General features: G+C 35.9%; 3 protein-coding genes across 8 annotated transcripts; 2 read left to right on the forward strand and 1 right to left on the reverse strand.

Moving 5' to 3' along the window:
- The first annotated feature begins 1,096 nt into the window (after positions 1-1,096).
- Positions 1,097-4,398, forward strand: LOC115710013 (uncharacterized). Of its 6 annotated transcripts, XR_004010316.2 has the most exons (6): positions 1,097-1,577; positions 1,806-1,941; positions 2,047-2,808; positions 3,211-3,322; positions 3,783-3,870; positions 4,125-4,398. XR_004010316.2 is itself a non-coding variant. In XM_030638307.2 (5 exons), the coding sequence occupies exons 1-4, from the start codon at positions 1,501-1,503 to the stop codon at positions 3,852-3,854; spliced, it is 1,047 nt and encodes a 348-aa protein (XP_030494167.2). In that variant the 5' UTR covers positions 1,163-1,500; the 3' UTR covers positions 3,855-3,870; positions 4,125-4,398. The 6 variants fall into 6 exon arrangements, 4 of the variants coding, with proteins under 4 accessions (XP_060967622.1, XP_030494167.2, XP_030494168.2 ...); XM_030638307.2 differs by lacking the exon at positions 3,211-3,322 and having other exon boundaries at positions 1,163-1,577; XM_030638306.2 differs by having other exon boundaries at positions 1,175-1,577; positions 3,783-4,398.
- An 8,512-nt stretch (positions 4,399-12,910) lies between these two features.
- LOC115709947 (uncharacterized protein At5g03900, chloroplastic) lies at positions 12,911-17,493 on the forward strand. Its single transcript, XM_030638218.2, has 13 exons — positions 12,911-13,522; positions 13,720-13,827; positions 13,923-14,023; positions 14,151-14,231; positions 15,026-15,101; positions 15,188-15,253; positions 15,478-15,567; positions 15,722-15,787; positions 16,004-16,146; positions 16,296-16,382; positions 16,471-16,534; positions 16,711-16,854; positions 16,968-17,493. The coding sequence occupies exons 1-13, from the start codon at positions 13,142-13,144 to the stop codon at positions 17,109-17,111; spliced, it is 1,551 nt and encodes a 516-aa protein (XP_030494078.2). The 5' UTR covers positions 12,911-13,141; the 3' UTR covers positions 17,112-17,493.
- Positions 17,494-22,309: 4,816 nt separating this feature from the next.
- On the reverse strand, positions 22,310-25,705 carry LOC115709089 (cytochrome P450 93A3). Its single transcript, XM_030637124.2, has 2 exons — positions 24,713-25,705; positions 22,310-23,156 (listed from the first exon to the last, which is right to left on the reverse strand). Exons 1-2 carry the CDS (start codon positions 25,619-25,621, stop codon positions 22,527-22,529), a joined length of 1,539 nt encoding a protein of 512 aa, XP_030492984.2. The 5' UTR covers positions 25,622-25,705; the 3' UTR covers positions 22,310-22,526.
- Between the last annotated feature and the right edge of the window lie 329 nt (positions 25,706-26,034).

The following is a 26,034-nucleotide window of genomic DNA, read 5'->3' on the forward strand; positions in this document are numbered from 1 at the left end:
TGTACAAGTGTGAATTTAGATTTTTCAATCCAATCCAATAAAATCTAATCTGCACAAGTGCAGATATTTGCACTTTACGAATTAGATTTTGATCGTGCATATTGAATTGGATTTAATTAATTTATTGACCAACTAAAATAAGTAGCCATTTTGGGTTGTCGGGATTTAAAGGCAATCAAACGTCTATTCCCTATCTAAGTCCTTTTATTGTGGAACCGTTCTATGTATTTCTTATTATTAGAGGTGTCTAAGGGAGAGTTAGAAAAATTTACTATTCTTTGTTAGAAAATTTGGGTCAGGAGGAACATAGCAGTCCACAAGGGTATGTGATTATCTGACTCTCATGTGATTAACAATTCTATAGATTTTTGAGATTCTTATCAACTTGCACAAGGGAATGAAACACATGGATATTTGTCCAACACAAATTCACAAGGAGACTGAACACCCCTCAAAGGGTTTTATCAAACTCAACATTGATGTTGTTCTTGATCCATTGCTTCTCAAATTTGGAGTTAGGGTGGCCCTTCGTGATGACTTTGATTGGGTCATAGGGTCCTTTGTGGTCTCTTTGAGCTTGACACCCCAATCCCATGTTGCTAAAGTATTGGCTATGAGACAAGGCCTTCTTATGTCCATATGATTAGGGTACTCCTCTATTTTATTAGAGTCAAATTATCTTAGTGTGTACAATGCTATCAACGAGAACATCCACAAAATCTCTACTTTTGATATAGTCCTAAAAGTCATTGGGTTTCTTTGTAAGAATTTTGTTGATATTTCTTTTATGCAAACGAACTTTTTAGCTCACTCTCTTGCAAAGTTTGTACTATCTTGATTGTACAAAGGTTTGGTCGATTTGCTTATCGCCTTATCCTTAATTTTTTTTTTGTAATATTTAAATTGTTTGGCTTTTGATGGCAAAAAAAATAAACATTGTTATGGGGTACCAAGGTGTCTAGCACCCTTATGACATGACATCTTATAATTAGTCAATAATGTTTTATAATTTTTATTAAATTAAAATGAATGAGACCCTATATTCAATTGTACCAATAAGGATATTAATTCTAGACAAAAAAAATTGAGTAGAGATTACATATTTTCTAACTCAAAACTCTCATCTACGTGGCAAAATATGATTAGTTGTTATAGTGGTAGACAATGTTCACATCCTTACACGATTTTTTTTCTATATCACCCGTACACGTGTACTCTGCACACGTTCTTTGTTCAACCAAATATTCAACCTCAATATTTAAAATCTTTTGTCCTTTTTTGTTGAAAGAAAATCCCAATTCAATTTCTGTAGCCCTAATCCCCAAAATTTTGATTAATCATTCGTTATATTTTATAACAGATCACGATTACAGAGCTGGATTTCTTTGCCTAAAAACCCAATTTAACCTCAAGCTTGTCTTTTATAGCTTTAGTTTTTGTTCGTGTGTATATAAAAGGTACACAGTGAAAGGTATTTGAGCTTGAAAACAAAATATATCAATGGCGCCGAGTTTGCACCAATGGGAATCAGACCCTCTGTTTTCAGCAGCTGAAGTTGTTCAAGACTCGGCTGACAGGTTAGTCTTCGTTTGCTTTCATTCACATTCGAAAGATGAAACCTTTACATATATATACTAATAATGTATTTGCTAAAGAGAATTGTGTGTTAAAAGATTCTTTCTATATGCACTAAATGCTTTACATTGCTTTTTCCTAAGTATAATCTCTACGATTTTGAAACTATTGTTGTATGCTTTCCGAAACCCAATTGAATAATTTTTTTTTTTTTTTTGTTTCCCATTTAGGATGGAATCAATTTTCCGTCTTTTGTTCCATGAGCTTAGTCTAGCTCAAGGTGATCACCCAGACCCAAAGTTACTATCATCTATAAATTTTCATAGACGTGATCTCGCAACAATACTTGAAACGACAAAATGGCAGGTTTTCTTCAGCATTTTACCATTTTCATTTTTTAAATTCATATAGTGTTTCTTTTGTTTATTGTTCTACTTTAGTAAGCAATCTGTTTGTTTTTAATTCTGTCAGTTGGAAGATTTTCAAAGAGCAGTTAGTTATTCGACTATAACAGAAAAGTCCCAGATGAAGGATGAAGTGATTTCAAGGCACAGACAGTTTATTAGAGCCATAAGGGAACAAATAATTCATGTGGAAAAAAGCTTGGAAGAGACATCAATAGGTAATCCTGTGAAAAACAATGAGTGGGTTAACTTAAATGAAGAAGATAGAGATGGGTTGGCACTATTTCTTTCTGGGGTAGGAGGTGGGGGTGGTGGTGGAGGTCCGTCTAAGCGGATGGATGCTTATGACTTGGACGAAGGTGGTATACTGAAAAGATATCTTGATTCAACCTTGGTAGGTGGTCGACAAGATGATGCTTTGCGGAAAGTTGATCACAAAGGCAAAGAAATTGAAAACCTGAATATTGATGGGGATGTCCATATGGATCATAATATTGACACTAGAAAGGAAAACAACATGAGAAAAGTGGGATCTTATTGTTCTACGCGGTTGGGTACTCAAGCAATAAATTCTCTTCCAGAGACTTCTCGTAACAGAAGTGGCGAAGATGGGAGTTGGGACATGGAGGCTGGTGAAGTTAAACCTAAAAGTTTCTCCCATGAGAACAAGTGGAGAAACTTTCAAAGCAGAAAGCATATATATGGGCTCTTTAGTAATTTATGGACTGCCTATGGAGGTAAGGTTGCTAGAAATTACACCAAGAGATTAAAAGATGGAGAAGAACAAAGGGAATCTCCATCATCCACTGAAGCTTTAAATGAGGCGCAGGTACTGATATTGATTCTATAGTGCATATGATTATTATGTATAACATTTTAAGTGATGGCAAATGCTGAGTTTCACAAATAAATCAAATATCATATAGGTAACATGTGATAGGGTGTCGTGGAAATTCCCCCAATTCATTAATCTAGATAAATTTTGTGCACATGACAATGATGTGCACTACTTCATTTTGACAGACTTGAATGCACAAGTACTTCTGAGTTCTGCTAATTGTCAGTGAAACTTAAAAACTAACTTTGAGATGACTGAAATGTTTCATTATTTTTTATGAGTTTAGAGGATTCTATGTAGGCTGTCAGTTTCTAGGAATGTTGTTTACTCCAGTTACTAGTAGTATCCTAGTATTGAAATCTAGGTCTTCTAGTAAATGAAATGTACTTGCAGAGTTGGCTGGGGATATGTCAGGGAAGATACCAAAGATCAAGAAATTACATCCAACATAATCGTCATGCTATTCAGTTGATCTCTCTGATCATATTCCTGCTCATTATTCTTGGTGAGGAAATTTTCATCATTTCCTATTGTTCTTGTGCTCTTCTTGGTGTTTTCATTTACCTTATTTTCTATTTGGCTTTTATGTGTAAGTGAAAAGAAAATCACGTTCATCTGTCAGTATGATAAAGTAGAAGTCATTGTATTGTCATACAATTTCAAATACTTGAATGGTCAATGTTGTTATTCAGTAGAGAACGCTGGGAAACTAGGGAACTAATTCTCACTTGAGAATGCTCTTTACTGTGAAGTTTGTGGGTTATTAGTATAGGGTAGGGTTTGACATTTAATATTTTAGAATTGTGACATTTAAATTTTGGGGCAAGACCTTCTTCTTCCTTATTATAGTTCAGGACATTTTTGTTTTATTGTTTTCTCTTTCTTTCTTTCTTTCTTCGTATACCTTAATTTCTCTTACTTTTTCAGTGTTCATGTGTTAGTCTTGAATTATGTACTTAATGCAGGCACACTTCTGCTCCAAATTGCTTAAAGAGGTTTACTACGTGATTCCGAATATGTTTAAAGGGATGTTGTGACCGAGTTGATTCAAAGGTTAGAAGCATTAGAGCATAAACAACCACTCTTTCTCTATCCAAACACTTCTATCACTATCCTTTTAATAATTGATGTATGATCTTCGATGACATCCTGTAGCAATGTCAGTAAACAAGCCATCAAGGACAACTCGATTGACTTATTCTAAATATCACATTACCTGTCAACATGCGATCGGCCTCATGAAAATCAGGAATATAACACAGTATTATTCAGTCTGTTGACTTACCTCTGTTTCTTTGTTATTCCAGGAGTCTAAAACCAACTATTAAAGCAAAAAATAGTGGAAATCATCTTCACCATGGCATTCCCTGACCTTGTTTCCGTTACTTCCACATGGGAAAAGACTCTAATGGTTTGCTGGTTGTTTGAGTTGACAAAATAGGATGGTTTCCTTGTTTTGTACTTAGGAAACTATAGTGGAGATTCTATTATGCTTTTTGTAGTTTGGTCTGATTTTGATATACTCCATATTGGGTTCATACAGGAATTAATATATTGAGCTTCTGTCTGAATTGATTTTTAGTGTATTGTCCAATATTTCATTATTATTATTTTATTTTTCATAAAATTCTTTTTATTAATCAACTAGAATCAGCCCTTGAAGCTGAAACCAAATCAGCCAGGGCATTGTTCCAAACAAAAGACCGATCAGCATAAGAACGCGCAGCCCTCGCAAGTTAGTGAGCTACACAATTCGCAGAGGTTTACGGAAAAGACTAACATTATCCAATTCAGACATGAGCATGTTACATTCAGCAATAAAACTACCAAACAAGGATGTGTAGCTGAAGTGAACTCCTGACTGCTTTAGCCACACTAAGGCTATCCATTTCCACTGAAACCTGTTGTCAAGATCAAGCTTTAATCTAACTTAGCTTCACTCCATCGCTTCAGCAACCTCAGGAAGCACCGCAACAACTATCACGAACTACCAGTCTACCACTCCCAAACCAACCTTGCCATCCTTAAGAGAATGTTGCTGCAACAACATTGATCTTAATACTATACAAAACAGGTGCAGTCCAAGACTCAGTTCCATCACCTAAAGCATGACAAATTCTTTTCTTGAGCCTTTCGCCATTGACTAGGATACCTCTTTGCCGAACCACCAACCGCTGCAATTGTGCAACTCTTTTGGTTCCACGCCATGTCGTTTCTAGTATTCCACACAGCCCAACAAACCATCGCAGCAAAGCAAGGACGATCGTTACTTCCTGAATGACACTCCTTAAACAACTCTCCAACTGACCCCCGAATCTCCTTCAAAACCAGTAAAACCAGCAAAAGACCAACAATCTGAAGCAAAAGTACTAGCCACCAACGCATGAAAAATAGATTTTTTTTTTTTTAAAACAACATCGGACAATTTGATTATATTAATTTATGTTGAAGTCTTGAAGAAATTGGGATAGGTGTTTTGGGGCCTTTTCATTTTGTGTAGTGACAATTTTTAAGGTCATTGGATCGTATAATTGGATGATTTTTATGGTATATATTGAAAAACTATAATTATATGATCAATTTATCTATTAGTTTTTTTATTTTTTAATTCAATCCTATTCAATTAAATTCAATGCTTCTAAACCTGGTTAAACTTTTTTTTTTACCGTTGTTGACAACACCCTTACAAAGGTGCTTGAGGAGATTTATACAAATAAGCAAAAATAATAATCAATTGCCATATTTGGGTTACAATTTATATCATTTTATTTATATTGACTTACAGTTTTTCTATTCTATTTTTTAAAATATTTTATCAAAAAAAATATTAAATATCTGATATTTGTTGTACCACAAGAAGAATTAATTTTGGTTGTATAGAGATGCTAATGTTTATATTCATTGTTTCACTAATAATGATTTGAATTATTATTTGAGTAATTTTTAGTGAGATTTGTAATCGATCTATGAGCTTCACGAACCTAGGAATTGTACACAAGAAATTTAGGTAGATATCCTATGCAAGCAAAATTTCATTTTATATGCTTAAAAAATACATTTTAATAAAATTAAAACTTCTAATTAATTTATGTAATTAAATACTTTTTAATTTCTACCCAAAGTACTCTCTTCTTTATATTCCCTCTTCTCTTTGTCTCTTCCTCTTCATCTTCGTCGCACCATCGAGACCACCTAAGCATTGAGAACACCGACCACTACCACTGAACCTCCACATCTACCCAAAACTCAACCCAACAATCCTCAAATCTTTCTCTCTTCTTTCTCCTTGGCTTCTCTCAACCACCGTCGCTACTTAACCCTTGCCTAACCAGAAATTCATTGAACTGCGCCACCACACCACGAACCGAGAGCGAGATAGACCACCATGAACTTGTTGATTTTTCATGGTACTAAATTAGGTACACATCAGAAGAATTTTGTATTGCTGATTATCATTGTACCATATAGCCCAATATATCTTTTTTCTCATTCAATTCTTTTGAAGTCATTGGATATTTTTTCTCGTTTGAGAGCCTTTTCCTTCTTCCACTTCGTTCCGAAAAGTAACTAGGACCAATCCTATCGACTCAAAACTTGAAAAAAAATGTAAAACTTAAGTAAAATTATCGATAAATCATTGATAAAATATCGATACCCTATCGACAAACTCAAGACATTCAAAAAATTAATTAAGTGCCACTAAACCATTGACAAACCATAAATAAATGTCGATTTCCTATCAATAAACATTAAAAAAAATTTGAAAAAAACACTTCAGTTAAAAATATCAACTAACCATTTAATTTTTAATCGATATTATACCGATAAATATATCGACAATTCATCGATAACAGTGAAAAAGCTAACATAACACATAAACAGCTCCACAAACTCAATTTATCTCCAAAAAAAATCACAAAAAATCAACTAATTTCAAGAACATACATAAATTCGCACATTAATCTATAAAAAAAATGTACAATTTCTTAAAGAAAAACTTAACTGGGAGGAGCAATGAGTATGGTGGAGGCAGTTCGTAGTGGTCTGTTTTGGTCTCGATTCGTGGTGTGGCGGTGTCGTTTAATGAGCTTTTGGTTGGGTGAGGATTAGGTGGCGACGGACCGACGGTGACGATGGTGGTTAAGAGAAGTCGAGGATGAGGAAGAGAGAAAGATTTGGGTAGGGGAAAATTAGGTGTTGTTGGGTTGAGTTTTAAGTAGATGAAGAGATTCGGTGGTGGAAGAGAGCATGTTCGGTGGTGGTGGTTGGTGATCTCGTTGCCTGTGTTTAGGTGGTCTCGGTGGTGCGAGGAAGAAGAAGAGACATAGAGAGGGAAAATGAAAAGGAAGTTATTTTAGGTAGAAAGTAAATTATATAATTTAATTAGGGATTTAAGTTTTATTAGGATATATTTTCTTAAGTACGTAAAATAAAATTTCTCTTGTAAAAATTTTCAAAAAAAAATAAAATAAATAAGACTATTTATTTTTTTTTTTTTTGAATGAAATTCATCTTTATTAAACTTGAACTTCAGCAACCAAAATAGGAAGCAACTCAGTTGGGACATCCCCCAAACTGAAAACACAATCAGGGTAAGAACTAGAAGCTCTAGCAAAAGCATGAGCAACTGAGTTCGCTGACCGTTTAACGAAATAAATAGAAACATTTCTCAAAGTAGCAAGCAATTCTTTACAATCTTTAATAACCAATCCGAATAAAGAAATCATATCGATGGAGCTCCGAATAGCTTGGACTACTACTAGACTGTCAGTTTCCAACACACACTGATGTAAGGAGAGAGTTTTTATCCAGCTCAAGGCTTCCCTCACTCCCATCGCTTCGGCTAAGGCTGGGTTCACATCACCTTGTTTGAGAATCGTGCGTCCATGAACAAGAACCCCTCGGCTGTCTCTCAGTACCATGCCGAATCCAAAGCTGTGGTTACTCTCAAATAATGCCGCGTCCACATTAATCTTAACACTATTGTGATTAGGTGACACCCAATGCTCCAAACCATCTCCTGGTATAAAACCTTGTTCGGATGACTCTATTAAAGAGTTTTGAGCATTTCTCCATTGGTTAAGATAGACTGTAGCAGCCGAGACAATATCATTGATTCTTGCAGCTTTGTTGTTCCAGACCACCCCATTCCTTGCCCCCCATATAGCCCAGCAAACAGCCGCTATTAACCCCCTCTTCTCGCTGTCTGCACCAGAAAAAACCGACTTGCACCAGTCAAGAAAACTAGTGTCCTCGGCCACCTGGGTGCCTATCCCCACTCTATTCCAAGCAAGGGTGATCACTTGACAAGTTACCAAGCAATGCAGAGTAGTTTCATTAGCACTTTGACAGAAGGGACAAAGCAAACTAACCTCCACACGCTTAGTTCGAAGATGTGTCATTGTTGGGAGACAGTTTGTGCCTGCACGCCACATTAAATTTTTAATCTTTGGAGGGATCTTTAACTTCCACAAGCTTTTCCAAAAAGCCGAGGCCTCTTCTTCGCTCCAACGCCCGTTAATCTGCTGTAAGAGATTGTAAGCAGACTTAACAGAATAAAGCCCCGAAGGGTCAAAACTCCATATCACATGATCTATGCACTCGGCCACTTGTAATGGAATCTGAAGAATGAGGTTTTTATCTCTTTCATTGAACAAATCATCAATCAACTCAACATCCCAACACCTCAAACCTGGAGTCATCAAACTACTCACTTTGACATCCGAAAGAGCAGGATGTGAAGAGCTAACAAAGGGGTTGTGGGGATCGGGCAGCCAAGCTTCCCCAACAACAGAAATGTTGTTACCATCACCAACGCACCACCTTGTTCCTTTCATTACCAGTTGTTGAGCCTCCCAAATACTTCTCCAAACGAAACTTGGATTATTCCCAAGAGAAGCATTTAGATAAGAGCCATGAGGATAATATCGAGCCTTGAAAACCATGGAAACCAAAGAGTCCGTTCTAGTGAGAAGGCGCCAACCTTGTTTCCCTAAAAGAGCCAAGTTAAAGTCCCTGAGATTCCTGAAGCCCATACCTCCAACATCTTTATGCTTACAGAGCTTATCCCAGTTCATCCAATGGATTCCGCCACTGTTTTGTTTTGAGGATTTCCACCAAAACTTGGACATCAATTGTTCAATCTCTCTGCTAATCTCTAAGGGTAACAGGAACACACTCATGGCGTAACTCGGGAGAGTCTGAGCCACGGTTTTAACCAAAACTTCCTTGCCTGCCCGGGAAAGGAATTTACCTTCCCAACCTTGGAGTCTTTTGCGAACCCGATCTTTAAGGAAGCCTAGAACCGCCGTTTTGTTTCTTCCCATGGTACTAGGGAGGCCCAAATAAGTACTATTCTCAGTGGCTTGAGACATCTGAAGAGTATGATTCAATTGGCTTCGGGTGGTATCTGAAGTATTTGTACTATAGAAGATTGAGGACTTGGTTAAATTGACCTGTTGACCGGAAGCATTTTCAAATTTGAGTAGCAATTCACGAACTTTCAAAGCTTCTTGGAGCGTAGCTTTACAATAGAGGCAGCTGTCGTCCGCAAAAAGCATATGAGAGATTCTCGGGGCCCCATTAGCCACTTTGCAACCGTGGAGCCAGCCTCGACCTTCATATTTCTTGATTAAAGCAGAGAGGCCTTCCGCACACAAAATGAACAGGTATGGAGACAGAGGACATCCTTGTCTGATACCTCTGGTTGGAATGATAGGCCCCATTTCCTTGCCTCCATGGGTGATGGTATAACTAGCCGAGGTCACACAAGAAAGAATGAGGGTCACCCATCTTCTACCGAAACCGAGTTTGAGCAATACCGCCTCCAAAAAACCCCATTCAATACGGTCGTAAGCCTTACTCATGTCCAACTTGAGTGCCATGTAACCCTCCTTACCTTGACGCTTCCTTTTCAAATAATGTAGCACTTCGAAAGATACCAGGATATTATCAGAGATTAAGCGACCCGGAATAAAAGCACTCTGATTAGCAGATACTGCTTTATCCATAAAGGGCTTCATTCGGTTTGCCATCACCTTAGTGATTATCTTGTAAAGCACGTTACACAACGCTATAGGCCTTAGATCAGTGACCAGCTCTGGGTTCTTTTTCTTGGGGATCAGAACAACATGTGCCTTGCTGGTACTACTATCCAAAATTCCAACTTGAAAGAATTTTTGCATTACTAGCACCACATCTTTCTTGACTATACTCCAACATTTCTGATAAAACCCAGGAGTCATTCCATCAGGGCCAGGGCTTTTCGAAGGATGCATCTGAAAAAGCGCTTTACGCACTTCTTCCTCTGTAACCGGTAGACATAGTTCATGATTGACCATATCAGAAATAGAACACTCAATGTCTTCCACCACTTCCAAACAAGAGGCACCCGAAGCTGAGAACAAGGCTGAATAATAATCAACAATCAACTCTGATAAACCATTCTCCCAGCTAACCCATTGACCGTTCCCATCTCTGAGTTTACTTATAGCATTGTTCCCTCTTCTAGTAGTAGCAGCCATATGAAAATACCTGCTATTTTTATCACCTTCCTTGAGCCAAAACTGTTTGGCTCTCTGCTTCCAAAAGGTCTCCCGTTGGTCCATAATCCGAGAGAGTTGATTCTTTAGCTCCCCAAAACGTTGCACAGAAAGTGCATCTCTCTTGCCCCTTAAACTGGTTAACTCTTGCTTGCACTTCTTAATTCTTACTTTGAATGAACCCGTAATATCCTTTCCCCATTCGGTTAACTTATCTGCACAAGCTTGAATTTTCTTCACAATATCTTCATTATTCATAGAATCCCAACAATCTTTTATCAATTCTACACATAAAGGTTCCTTAAGCCAGGCATTCTCAAAACGAAACTTACGAGGATAAAGATTAAAGGGTTCTATAGCAGGTTCAAGGTAAATTGGGGAATGATCAGAAGTGGAAGTTTCAAGATTACTTAGCTTAGCTTGGGGAAATAGCCGAAACCAATCCGAGGAGATAAGCGCTCTGTCTAGCCGTACCTCGACCCAATTCGAAGTCCCTCTGCCTCTTTCCCAGGTGAACGGGTAGCCGAGGAGCTCCATATCCGTCAAATCGCAGTCGTTTAACGCTTGCAGGAAGCCGTCGATCAGGACTCGGGGATAAGGTTGTCCACCACGCTTGTCTTGCTGAGAAACCACGTTATTGAGGTCTCCTAGGATGCACCACGGCAAGCTTGAGGATTGTTTTAAGGTACGAAGAAGGTCCCAGGTCTCTTGTCGATGAGTCCTTCTTGATTCACCATACACCCCTGTCAAACGCCACTCTGCCTTTCCTTCCTCCCTGACCACAAAGTCGATATGATGATGAGAGAAACCCACCACGTGACCCTCTTGACTAACTTTCCATAAAAAGGCCAGACCCCCACTTCTCCCTTGGGCCTCCACAATAAAAACACCTTCAAAGCCCAAAGTTCTTCCCACCCATTCTACTCTTTCTTTAGCACACTTAGTTTCACATAAAAATACCATCTTGGGCTTCTTTTGAGAAATAATCTCTTTAAGGAATTGAAAAGCCCACGGGTTCCCAAGCCCACGGCAATTCCAGCTTAAAGCATTCATAATGCTTGGCGGGTCTGAGAACCAGAACCCGCCCCATTCACGTTTTTTGAATTTTCCTCATTAATAGGAAACATAATTACATCAAGCCCATCAACAGCCTCCTCATGTAGAGAGTCAATATTCCCCTTATGTGAGTCAAAAACTTCTAAAGAAATCTGCCCAGGCCCAATTTCGTAACCTTTTGGCCCACTTGAAGAGTCCATAAACATTCTCTTTCTTTTTGTTTCGTCAGTAGGTATATAATTCTTGTGAATTAAATTGGTTGACTTAGAATTCCCTCCTAATTGAGACTTTCCTTTCCCATCTTGGAGAGAAATTGCTGGCCCCTTTAATACAATTGATTGAGTATCCCCATTGCCAATCAGTAACTTATTACCATGATTCATGGGATTGCCACCTTGAAGACCATGATTCCCTCCACTTTCATTCGGATCACGTTCAGATTCAGACAACCCCTCCTCCTCCCTCACTGGTGGCCGCCGAACATGCTCTTGACCCCCACCATTTGCCTCGTTGGATGAGGCAGCAGCAGCTCTTGGGACAGGGCCATTACGTAACCATCTCGAGCCGATGGTGTGATTCCTTCTACGTGGTGCAGCTTTCATTTCTAAACTGTAAGGTCTTTGAAGTAAATGAGACGGAGTATCAAACAGCTTCTCACAAAATTTCTCAGCATGACCGATGATGCCACAGATGAGGCAAAAAGTCGGCAGCCCTTCATACTTAAAAATAGCCCAACAGACAGGGCTTCCCACCTTTTCTAACTTCATCTTGCGCTTCAAAGGGCGGTCTACCCGAATCGTAACACGCACACGAAGATAATCTCTCCATATGCCCATAAAGTTGTTCGGATCAGCTTCGACAAAACTGCCTATATAATTGGCAATATCTCTTACAACACGTTGCGACATGAACTCCGTAGACATCCCGTGCAACTGAACCCAGAAATCCAAACTATTGAGCACTACAGACCGCGGATTCTCCCCACTTCTTAACCTTTTGAAGACCAATTGAATCCGATCAAAGGTCCAAGGGCTACCCTCGATCACTCGTCCGATATCAACTTCGTGATAAAACTGAAAAAGGTATAGATTAGGCTCTAATTCTTTGACATATAAACCCCGTCCCGGACGCCATAAGGAGGCCATCTTATGTTGCATGGCAAGGAAATCAATTTCCCGATCAGTGATAAAACGTCCCACTAGACACCACCTATCATCGATCTCAGAGAGATCATCATCATTCACCCCGTACTGTAGACCCCCCGTTTCCTCTTCTTCCAGAGTTATCGAAGCATATTGGTCCTCCATGTTTGAACGTGCATGATTAAACGTCGCCATAATCGCAGATACAAACCCAACAAAGTTTAACAAAGAGACACACAAAACTTACTAGCCATAACCATGACCAAAGCTTTTGAAGAACAAAAAGGAACATGAAGTTTCCAACATTTTCTTAAACCATAATTATAGTAGGGCAAAATGGTAAATGAACAACGTCATCCTCTTCACTCACATTACTTACTAGCCATAACCATGACCAAAGCTTTTGAAGAACAAAAAGGAAAGATAAAAAAAAAAAAAAAATCTTAAGGCTCCAATCGCCAGCCACTCGCCAAAACCATCTATTAATAATTAAATAAATAAAAAATCTTCTTTGATGGCCAAAACTTGAAAAACGAAAAAACCCAACTTTAATTTTAATTCAATTTGTGCAAAACCAGTCAATTTATGGCTTCCATATCCACCTGCTTCACTCTTCCACCCAAGCCTCGTCTCTACCTAAAACCTTCTATTTTCCGAGAACTTCCCAACAAATTTCCCATTTACCAAACACCCATTTTCCCAGGACGCTCGGCTAAGCAGAGGGGATCTCAAGCGTTGGTGCCGGTTGTCAGAGCTGGCATTGATGTAACGACCGCAATCAGGCCTGGTGGTATTATTGAAAGCGATAAACTTTCCAGTGATGTCAGGAAGCGAGCTATGGATGCTGTGGACGCTTGTGGTGGGAGGGTTACTATAGGGGATGTCTCTAGCAGGGCTGGGCTTAAGATGAATGAAGCTCAGAAAGCTTTGCAAGCTCTTGCTGCTGATACTAATGGTTTCCTAGAGGTAATTATATTCAAACTTTTTATGGGTTATGTATTTGTGGTTTATGTTGTTGGGATTTAGAGTGTTCTAGTGTGTGAAAGGTTTTAGTGGGAATTGAAGCTTGTTAATGGAGTTTCTGTTGATGGGGTCTTTGAATTTTTTCTCCATTCATTTTATTGTTATTGTGAATACAATGTTTTCAAAGATGGTATCAACAGGTCTCTGATGAAGGTGATGTTCTATATGTTTTCCCAAAAGATTATCGAGCAAAGCTTGCGGCCAAATCAGTTAGGATAAAGCTTGAACCTTTCTTTGAAAAGGCTAAGGTAAAATATCTGTTGTTACTTGTTTTTGATTTAGTTAAGTCGTGTATATTCGTTCATATGTTTGTTAGTGATGTGATATGCATAATGTTTGGCAGGCTGGAGCTGAGTATGTAGTCAGGGTGTCATTTGGAACTGCTCTAATTGCGTCTGTTGTTATTGTTTATACTACAATCATTGCCATTCTTTCTAGTAGTCGGTATTTTTTTTAAACTTGATTCAAATGTATTTGATATTTCTGATTCTTAACCATAATGATCTTTAGAATTTGGTTGTTAATAGTTTGTTTTAACATTATGAGTTTGATTATGTAATTTTGGTTACAGTGAAGAAGATAATCGAGGAAGACGAGGAAGATCATATGATTCGGGATTTACTTTTTACTTCAGTCCGACGGATCTCTTTTGGTAATATCTTCTTCGCTTGGGAATCCATAATGGTTTTCTTTCACATTTGTGTGCTTTTTGTAAATTCCTTAAAGAAATGGGTGAAGTTTGCTTCTGTTGTTTTATTAAGAATTTAATATCACCCGCTGTTAAACAACTCCAAAATATAGCAAAATAGCAAGAAACGAATATAGGTAATAGGTGAAAATTGATCAACATTGATATTGCTAGTATCAAAGGGTTACAGTGAGAAGTCCCTAGGCAATTATAGAGGCCTTGGCTCTCCCATGATGCAGATTACAATCTCTTAGCTCTTGCACACCTACAACTATCCCTTTACTCACTTATATACAATATCTCATATATACCATCTCCTATTAATCCTGGGGAAGTATTTTCTAATTTGTCTCATCTCATGGAAACGCATATGAACTTGATCTAATGATGATTTTGTAGGTATATAATCCCTTAAAATTTGTGAGCATTTATATGTATTACATTACATATCATTCATGTATCTATTGTAACAAAAGAAAACCATGTTGGCTAAGATATGTAGGTCTCTCAATATAGCGGTAATGTTTGCAATTTTCTTCTTATTCAACCCCATGTCTTTTCCCATGTTGCTTTCATTTTTACTCAGGAACATTTGGTTATATGCCACTGAAATTATTATTTTCATCTATACTCTACTTGACATATTACAATGAAAAAATGTATAATCATCATTACTTGTCTCTAGTTTTCAAATTTAATTGGACACTTAAAACTTGGAAATAACTTTTTGTAACCTGTTTCTGTAATTACTTTATAAGGTATTGGGATCCAAATTACTATAGAAGGCGAAGAATACAAGTAGATGATGACAACAAGATGAACTTCATTGAATCTGTACGTGACATAATGAATCTCATTTTACTACTCTAATAGCCATTTGTTGGGATCAAATAATTTATTTTGTGACTACTGTTTTTCAGATTTTCTCATTTGTATTTGGGGATGGTGATCCAAATCAAGGAATTGAAGAAGAGAGATGGAAGTTGGTAATACTTGAGCACTGAGTTCAGTGGTCCGTTGCTATTAACATATAATTTCAATTTTCAATTAAGTTGATTGTAAATTTGTTTTTTAAGGGTGTGCGTATTGTCTTTCATTTTTCCCTCGAGAGTGATGCTTGATTGTAATGTAGAGTCCTCTTTTGACTTCATTAAAGGAAAGATTATCATCACAATGTAATGGCACTCAGATTTCTTGAGCTGTGATGCAGATTGGCCAGTACATAACATCTAATGGTGGTGTGGTTGCAGCCGAGGAACTTGCTCCATATCTTGATGTAGAAACTTCAGGAAGATCTGCAGTAAGTTTATATTTGAGTTAACATAGATTGCGCTGTTAGTTAGTTACTTACTTATATTATATTTTATTTTTCCAGTTTCTTATTGCATATCCATGCTGGTTATTTGTATATTTTGTTGTGCTGCTTAAAATGATCTCCTTTGTTACTTGTTCAGGATGATGATTCGTACATCTTACCTGTTCTTTTACGGTTTGATGGTCAACCTGAAATTGATGAAGAGGTAAATTAATGCGCTCGGGAGGATGAACAATCTATTTTTTTTAATTTATTAACTCTTCCTGATAATAGATTCTTATAAATAATGAATCAATCTCTTCAAATTTATGGAACTCTTTCATTTCTTGATATTATAAGTCCTGCACTTGCACAACCGTCACGTATGATTTAGGTGGCAAAATAAAAACTTATTGACTAGCATATATTGCATATTATGCAGGGAAATATTCTGTATAGATTTCCATCTCTCCAGCGTACGGCTTCTTCTCAAAGGAGTGGAAGAAAGGAATATGCAGGCAGGAAATGGACTGATTGGGTTGGAGGGGTTGAGAAGTTTTTCAAGGAGAAGAAACTGCAATTCAGGTTCTGAATTCTTCATGCATTTTTCATTTATATGGTGAACTATTGTATGGATTAAATGTATATTTTCTCTCTCTCTCTCTCTCTCTCTCTCTCTCTCTCTCTCTCTCTCTCTCTCTCTTAACATATTTTTCGGGCCTTCTTTTCTACAGCAAAACTAGCTCTTCAGAGAGAGCATTGGTCATTGGGCTGGGTGGACTCAATCTTTTTGGGGTTATAATTCTTGGAACTATGTTCAAGTAAGTTGGACTTATAATTATGAGCTACATAGTTTTATTTACTGCATCTGACCCTTGTATGCATTTTTTCCTTTTTCTGCTTTTGAAGGGAAATTGCAATTCCACCAAGTGGCTTTATTAAATTTGCATCTGACATATTTCCTCTACTTCAGGTTTGTATAAATTGAAAAATACACTAAAATAAAAAACAAATTGTGTTTATGTTTTACTATCTATCCTATATGATAAAGGCAAAGCAGCTTTTGAAATTCTGGATAATCAGACCTCATCGATAAATTTGATGAGAACTTAGCTTTTGAGGCTCATGTTTAGAACGTTATTTCTACAGGTCTATGCTGGTTCTTTCTTTGCAATTCCTTTGTTTCGGTGGTTTCTAGTGCGTAATAAAAATGCTCAGATAGAAAAGAGAAACCGTGCAAGAGAACAACGAGCCCGAGCACTTGAGCTTCCAGATATCTCTTTAAGGCGAAAGGTGAGCACTTTTCTGTCTGAAACATTTTTCCCTTTGATTGTCGAAATCCAAATGTTCTCCCTAGCTTCAAATTTTTTATACATCTAAAATGAAAACACCAAACTATAATGCAGCTCCTCAGTGCTCGGGACATGGCTCAAAGAACAGTAATAGGACAGGATCAAATCGTATATAGTACTGACAAAGATTTTGTTGAGCAAGACTACGAGGCTCGAGAATGGGATCGAAGATTTCGGGAGATAGAGAAGTCAGATTAAGACGAGGTTCCATTAAGAACATAATCTCGCTGCATGCTTCACCTGGCATTTAACAGAGTTTTCAAGTGTCATATAGAGGCATAGATAGCACTTGCAAATATTTTTGGAAGATTAGACACAATCCCATTTATTGCTGCTGTGATAGAAATTCAACGTTGTAAATATAGCTTATACTTTTGCATAAATCTAAAAAAGAAATGTTGTTATAAATGATAGGAGGAAGTTTTGTTCTACCTTATCAAATGCTTGATCATATGGACTTGGGAGGAGGAATGTCAAATTTGAATTTTGGCGTTTGTAATAAACTAATATCTGTTTTTATCCTTAAAGGAAGGTACTTGTATTTGATAAAAGAATAAAAACAAAGATTTCCTCCAATAAACGGTTCAAAATTAGTAATTTGAATGTACTATTTTGCCCATTTACTTAGCATAAACCCTTGAGATGAAAATACCTAAGTAATACTTTCCTATTCAAGAAGTTATTATCAGAGTGAGATTAATTATGTCTTGTGTAAACAGATAAAATAGGGTGTTCAATTTGAAAGTATTTTAATTATTATCCTTCAATAAATTATTATTTTGAAAAAGTAAATGGATGGATTCAAAGTTATTAGCAGTCACGGCTCGGTAAATTATTAGGAAAATTTGATTTTTTATACTTAAAAAACCTTAATATTTTATTTTTAAACCAATACATTTTAAACTAAAAAAAGGGAAATTTTATTTACACCTCAAAAATTTCTAAAGACACCCCATTTTAATAATTTTTATTTTATTTAAAATTAATATCTTTAATTATACTAAATTTTTTTAACTTTTTTCTTCCAAATCATATTCTTAAAAAATATACCTATCAAACAAAATTAAATTATATTTTAAATATTATGGTTAAAAAATTAAAATAAAAAATTATATGAATTTTTCTTAGAAAAAAATAAAAAAAATATACATGAGTTAGGAAAAATTATGAAAATAAAATCAAAATAAGTATTGAAATTAACATAAAATAATGTGAAGAAAAAAATTTAAAAAAATATTAAGAATACTTTTTAAAAATTATTTAAGTTTTTTAATAATGGGGTGTATTTATAAGTTTATGGGGTGCAAATAGAACTCCCCCTAAAAAAATATGACACTTTTTTCAAAACCCCAAAAATACCCCTCTCATAACTCAAACCCTTTCTCTCTCCTTCCCTCAAACTCTCTCTGCATCTCTCTTTCTCAACCGCCCCACCCGAACCCCATACAAATCATCCCACAACCGCCCCACCCAAACCATCCCACCTCTGACGACCACCGAGGACCACCCACCACCGACCACGCACGACCCAGCCTCCCTCTCTCGGACCCAGCCCCTCTCTCTTACGCACGACCCAGCCCCCCTCTCTCGGACCCAACCCCTCTCTCTTCGTCTCTCTCAAACCGAAAAAAAACCCAGGGGTCCGATGGTCGGACCCCATGGTCCGACCATCGGACCTAGCCCCCTCTCTTCCTCTCTCTCAAACCGAAAAAAAACCCCAGGGGTCCGATGGTCGGACCCCATCGGACCCCATGGTCCGACCATCGGACCCCTGGGGTTTTTTTTTCGGTTTGAGAGAGACGAAGAGAGAGAGAGAGGGGGTGGTGCACTGAGAGAGGGGGGCTGGTGTTAGAAAATATTTTACCAGGATCTAGATTTACTAACAAGTATGTTTCATTAACATCCTAATATTAATTCTAAAATAATGAAATAAACACATATAAAGTTTAGTAAACCTTACTTTGGGTGCAGCGGAATATAATGACTCCTTCCGTTCAGATCTCTAGCCCTTGATTCTTTTCTGTAGCAGAGCATCACCAAGATCTGAACCTGGATCTCTTTCTCTCCTTCCTTTGATGCTGAATCTCCTTCTTGTTGGTTGGAATCTCCTACAGTCTTACACACTATGATTGAGATACCACTTGATGTGTGTGGGCACTACTCTATCACTCTAGGTTCGAAATTTAGAGAAGAAAAGAGAAGGGAAGTGGTTCGGCCTATAGAGAAAAGAATAGGAGGCTCAGTTTTCATCTGACAGAATTAAGTGTGAATGAGAGCCATCACTATCTATTTATAGGTAACCACCTAGGTTTAAGTTAGAATTATTTGACATTAAAATAATGAAAAAATAAATGATAAAAACCTATAAGAGTGGCCAGCCATGGGCTTTGGATAATGAGTCTCACTTATGCAATTTTGCTGTTTTATCATTTCTACATCTCATTTTCTCAAAAACGTCAATTTTCAAATTCAACCATTTAAATGCCAATTCTAATTATTTAATAACTAAAAATTAATTATTAAATAATATTGTCATTTAATATATTTATTAATTAGACATATAAAGTCTCTTAATTAATAAATAAACCTAGAATCTCTTTTCTTTACAATTTCGCCCTTGCTTAGTGAAAATTTACAAAGTAGACATAGTCTAACTTTAGAATTATAATTGATTAATTAAAATCAATTAACTGAGTCTTACAAGCAGTATGGTCTCAACTAGTATGGGGACCATGGGCCTATATTTCCGAGCTTTCAATAAGGAACCGAATTTACCAAGTAAATTCCCTAACTTATTAATTCCTTATTGAATCCACTCTTAGAACTTGGAATTGCACTCTCAGTCATATAGAACGCTCTATATGTTCCACGATATAGATACGTCATTAGTTATCCATTGTTATAATCCTAATTTGATCAATGACCCTCTAATAGATGATCTACATTGAATAAGCACTAAGTTACCGTTACACCTTCAATGTATTTTATCCTTAAAACACTTAGCTCCGTATAAATGATATTTCAGCGAAATGAAATGAGATCTCCACTATTTATCTCTGTTTAGCCAAGCTCGAAGAATATCACCGTTTCACTTCTAAATTCCTATAGAAGTTATAGACTCCATATTTATGTTAGTGCTCCCACTCAATTATACTATCATGTTCCCAAAATGTACGTATCACCCTGACCCAAAAGTAGGCTTAATAACTAACAAATCAAAGAACATATATAATACTCTTGAGATTGAACCTAAACATATCAGGATTAAGATCATTTGATTTAGGATCAACGGATGATATTGAATTGAATAGATATTACGGTAAATTTTAATATATCTAATCAAAGTTCAATTAACGGTTCAAAATTAACAATTTGAGGGCTCGTTTGGTACGCCATATTTAGGGGTGTACATCAAACCGCTCAAACCGCCCGTACCGCACCACACCGCAAAAATAATGCGATTTTAAATTTTTCGCGGTGCGGTTGCGGTTTGAATTTTTCCCAAACCGCGCGGTTGGGTGCGGTTTGCGGTTTTGAATTATTAAACCGCGATTCAAACCGCATCGCACCACTTGTTTTAAAATTTCAATTTTTATATTTATTTAATTAAGTCCATACATATGAGTCCAACCCAAGCCTATAAATCTTGGGGCAAAATACATAACTCTTCACAAACCCTTTCTTCTTAGCAACAAACCCAAGCCCATAAATGTGTATTGAAATTTTGACTTGGAAGTTTGTGTTTGTTTTATTTTTAATCTATTGCTGAAAGTATGTTAGTTGTACATTTATATTGTTGTTGGAATTTAATTAGTTTCAAGTTTGTTATTTTGATTTAGGTGTGTTGTTGAAACTTTAAAAAGATTATTGACTTATTTTTGTTGTTATAACTTTTATTAGTCTCAAGTTTGTTGTATTTTCTTAAGTGTTTTGGAATAATTATATTAATGATAGTTTAATTATTTTATGATGATTTCAAAAAAAAAATTGTGATAGTTCAAACCGCAAAAACCGCACCGCACCGCATCATTTTTTGTGGTGCGGTTTTTGCAGTTTTTTAGTATCGCGGTGCGGGTGCGGTTTGGAAAATTGGAAAAACCGCATGTGCGGGTTGGTTTGAAAAAATAGTTAAAAACCGCACCACCCGCACCGCGAACACCCCTAGCCATATTGTATTGTGTTGTGTTGTATTGTATTGTATTAATATTATTTAATATAATACTATGTTTGGTATTGACTTGTATTAATATATTGTATTGTATTGTATTGTATTGTATTAGCATTATTTAATCCAGGTCTCGGTCCCGGGTCTGGATCCTGGGTCGGGATTTAGGTCCAAGTCTGGGTCCGGGTTCGGGTCAGATTCTGGGTCTGGGTCCGGGACCAGGTCCCACTTCGGGTCTGAGTCCGGGTCGGGGTACGAGTCGGGGTTGGGGTTGGGAGCGGGGTCCGGGTCGAGGTTCGGGTCCGGGGTTCGAGTCGGGGTCGAGGTTCGGGTTTGGATCCGGGTCGGGGTTCGGGTCCAGGGTTCGAGTCGGGGTTCGGGTTCGGGGTCTGGGTCTGGGTCTGGGGTCTGGGATCGGGTCCGGGTCAGGGTCGGGGTCTGGTTCCGGGTGCGGGTTCTAGTTTGGGTCAGGGTTCGGGGTTCGAGGTTTGGGATCGGGTCCGGGTCTAGGGTCTAGGTCCCAGGTTCGGGTCCGGGGTCCGGGTCTAGGGTCTGGGTCCCAGGTTCGGGTCTAGGGTCTGGGTCCCGAGTTCGGGTTCGAGTCTGGGTCCTGGGTTCATGTTCGGGTTCGGGTCGGGGCCGGGGTTCGGGTCCCAGGTCCGGATTGGAGATTAGTATTGATCCCGAATCCTTTGTAAATATTATAATACAAGCTAATACAGACTATTTATTATGTATTAAATAATAGAATATGCATTGTATTAAAAAATTTAATCGTAATAATTAATAAAATACACTGCTTTATCCAAACATAATGTTATTTATTATTTAATACAATACGATCGGCGTACCAAACGACCCCTGAATATACTATTTTGCCCATTTACTTAGCATAAACCTTAAAGATGAAAATACCAAAGAAATTTTTTCCTATTCAAGAAATTATTATCAGAGTGAGATTAATTATGTCTTGTGTAAACAGATAAAATAGAGTGTTCAATTTGAAAGTAATTAAATTATTATCCTTCAATAAATTATTATTTTGAAAAAGTAAATGGATGGATTCACAGTAATTTGCAGTCACGGCTCGGTAAATTATTATTCTAGACCTATAACAATATAGAATTCTATTCATTTATATCTTTTGAGATGTGATAATCATATACAAGTTTTTTTGTTTTTGTTTGGTGAAAGTGGATACATAAGAAATCAATTGGTTTACTAATTTATATAAGAAATAAAACGAGAATCTTTATTAAACATACTAGCTCATTCAATTATTATAAAGAATTTGACTTGATTGAAGTCTCTCAATCAATTTCTTACAATGTAACACAATAATTTTACCATTCAATCCTTTTCTAAACAACAAATCACATAAAAACAAAAATAAATAATCTAAAGACAATAATATAATAAAAGATTCATAACAAGGATGAAAACAAAAATCATAGGGGTAATGGACTAAGCCTGGCCTTGGGAGTAGAGACTAGAGAATGAGCCCTAGGAAGAGTTAAGCCAGGTCCCTCATCCATGTCAACAACTCCATTAGTAGCTTTCCACTCAAAGCATTGGAGCATTGAAGCAAGAGTTGTATGAACAATTTGTAACCCAAGAGTGGTACCAGGGCACACTCTTCTTCCACTCCCAAATGGCAAAAGTTGGAAATGTTGTCCTCTAACATCAACTTGCTTGAAATTTTCACTTCCTTGTTCATTATAGAATCTCTCTGGCTTAAACTCAAGTGGGCTTTCCCAGTGATTTGGGTCTCTGCTGATGGCCCAAACATTGATCAACAATCTTGTATTCTCCTTAATCTCATAGCCATTAATAGCACATGTTTCAGAGGCTACTCTGCTTAATATTGGGCCAGGTGGGTGAAGTCTCAGTGTCTCTTTCACTATAGCTTGAATGTAAGGAAAGTTGACCACATCTGATTCTTCTACTAGTCTTGTTTTTCCAACTACAGAATCAACTTCATCCATTGCTTTCTTCATTATATTTGGGTGATTTATAAGCTCAGCTAGAGCCCATTCCAAAGTAATTGATGATGTGTTTGTTCCAGCTACAAATACATCCTGAAAATTAATACACAAGATTTGATTTCACTGTTAGAAAAATGAAATTCATCACACTATGATACATCTATTCAAGAAACGTAGTAATGTATAGGGCATTATAATTTTGGCCTTGTTGGTTTAAGTTCTTTACCAAGTTTAATCTTGGAATTTTTAAGAAAGACAAAAATAATGTTATCAAATATTTTCATATCAAATACAAATATTAAAAAAAAAGAGTAATTTGCAGCATAAATAACTAAGTTTAACTCTTGCAAATAAATACCTAATTCTAATTTTTGGAGGTAATAATACATAAGTTATAATTTTGAAACTTCTGTAGGTACTTGGTTAAATAAATTGCCATGTTGCAATTGCAATTCCTGATTGGTCAAAGTCATTAAATTTTTATTATTTAAAAAAGATAGTTTAAATATACCAATTAAAAAAATGACACGTGGATATAATGGCTTAACATTTAACGGTTAGCTACCTATACAAATCTAGAAATATAACTTAGGTATGATTACTGCCAAAAATTAAACTTAAATATTTATTTGCAACTGAGAGTTAAACTTAGGTATTTATACCGCAAATTACTCTATTAAAAAATATATATTTTTTGGTTTTTGGATTCATTTAAATTTATATTTTATAAAACAATTTATCAGTTTTTTATTATTCCAAAATATTAGAAATATAATAATGCTTAAAAATTTTGATTTTAATTTGAGATTTGATTTTTATTTTTGAAAAAGTCTAGTAAATTTTATAAATTCTGAGCAATTTTTTTCTTGTTAAAAAATAGTTTAAGTATTTTGGTCTTCTTAAAGTTTAGGGTAATTCTTAACTATTTTAGGAAAGATTTAAACTTTATATATAGATTTGAATTGAGTGGTCAAGTAGTAATTATTAATTTCTTAATATATTTTACTTGGTTGACATTTCATCATTTTGACTAATTAAATATATTTATTTATGTATATAAATAAATATACATACATATAATATGTGAGAAGAAAAATATTTGAAAACAGACCAGAAATGTTAACAAATAATAATATAAAATTAAGAAACACAGTTATTAATCAATTTATGTTTGTTTTAATATAATAAAGTTTTTCCAAAAGTATGTCACAGCATTTGGAGATGTAAATTGATGATTTATTGCTAATATATATATGTCATTTGGTAAAAATTGATCGAAATTTAAATTAATATGACACGATAAAAATTTTATACCATTATCACCTATTACTTTTATCTTAGTTTATATATTTTTTAATATTTTATTATTAAATTTTATTATTGTATTAAATTAGAAATTTTTATATTTATTTTTTTAATTGTTTTAACTAATAATAAAATTATTAAATTTTAAATTTTTAATAAAATATTAAATTTTAAACATACTTGCATAAATTAATGAAAATATGTCATAAAGCAAAATATAATACAAGTTTAAGAGTAAACTAAATATATATATATAAGTAGAATTGACATTTGAGTACTTAGAGTAATTAAATAATATATAAGAAAGAAAAATGTTTGAAATTGATGATCATTGATATACGTACCAGGAAGAATGACTTGATGTTTTCTTGGGTAAGTTTGACATCTGAGCCTTCATCATCAGATATTTGAAGTAAAATATCAAGAAAATCTCTTGGAACAAAATTATCTTCCTTCTCAACATTATTTGCTCGATGATCTTTTATAATACTCTCAACCATTTTATCAAACTTATCATGAATTGCTTTACTCTTTTTCTTTAGTCCCTGCAAATCTAAATTCTTACAAAACCAAATAAAATCAGAAACATTAAAAGCTCCAGCAACCTCAGCTGACCCATTAACCACATCAGTGATCTCATCAGCTTCATTTTCATTATGAGCACATCTTTTGCTCATAATCATTCTCGATATGATGTTATTGGTAAGCCTTTTCAGCTCTTTCCCAACATCAACACATTCATTTGACTCAGCTTTGTTAAGAATTGAAGTTAAGAATCTCTTTCTCTCATCAGTCCTAACTGGAAGAAGAAGATTGAGTGTTTTGCCACCAAGAAGTTGAGACATGCACACTTTCTTCAAGAATTTCCAGTAAGGACCGTATGGGGCAAAGGTCAAGTCAGGGGAAGGGTAAGAAAGGGTGTTTAGGATGCTCGGGAGAGGGCGACTTGAGAAGGCGGATTCATGAGTTTTGAAAAACTCTTTGGCTACTTCTGGTGAAGAAGCAACCACAGTTGGGACAGAGCCAAGGTAAAGATGCATTAAGGGTCCATATTGGTTTGAGAGTTTGTGGAGAGATTGGTGTGGTAAGGGACCAAGGTGGTGAAGGTGTCCTATGATTGGGAGACCATATGGGCTTGGTGGGAGTCGACCCTTATTGTTAGTACTACTCTTGGATGAGAATATGGCTCGGACCACAATTGTGGACACTAGCCAAACAATGAAGAGAATGATGTAGTTTTGGTAATCATCCATGGCCAAAAAAAAAAAACAGAGAACTTTTGTTTTGTTCAAAATATGAACTAAATAAATAAACAGTAATAAGTTGAAATTATATATTTGTGTTCATTGTTGGTATCTATTTATAGATGGGCCTTACCAAATCTCACTATTTGATTCTTTTTTTTTTTTATGGGAAATAAAATTCCTTTGACTAATAATTCATAGTAAGATTTGGTCAGGAATAGAGCATATATAATTGTTGACAAAACATATTTTTCTAGCTCTGCTGTGTAGTATATGCAAAATAATTGAGAGGAGAAAAGTTAGCTATAATTTGTATCCAACTCTTTTTTTTTTTGTTTAATTTCATTATCACATAAATGTATGTAACTATATGAGTTGGTAGCCAATTAGCTGAGAAAATTGTCATTTATAAATATATATTA

The sequence above is a fragment of the Cannabis sativa genome, chromosome 3 (assembly GCF_029168945.1).
Source record: "Cannabis sativa cultivar Pink pepper isolate KNU-18-1 chromosome 3, ASM2916894v1, whole genome shotgun sequence".
Taxonomy (NCBI): Eukaryota; Viridiplantae; Streptophyta; class Magnoliopsida; order Rosales; family Cannabaceae; genus Cannabis; species Cannabis sativa.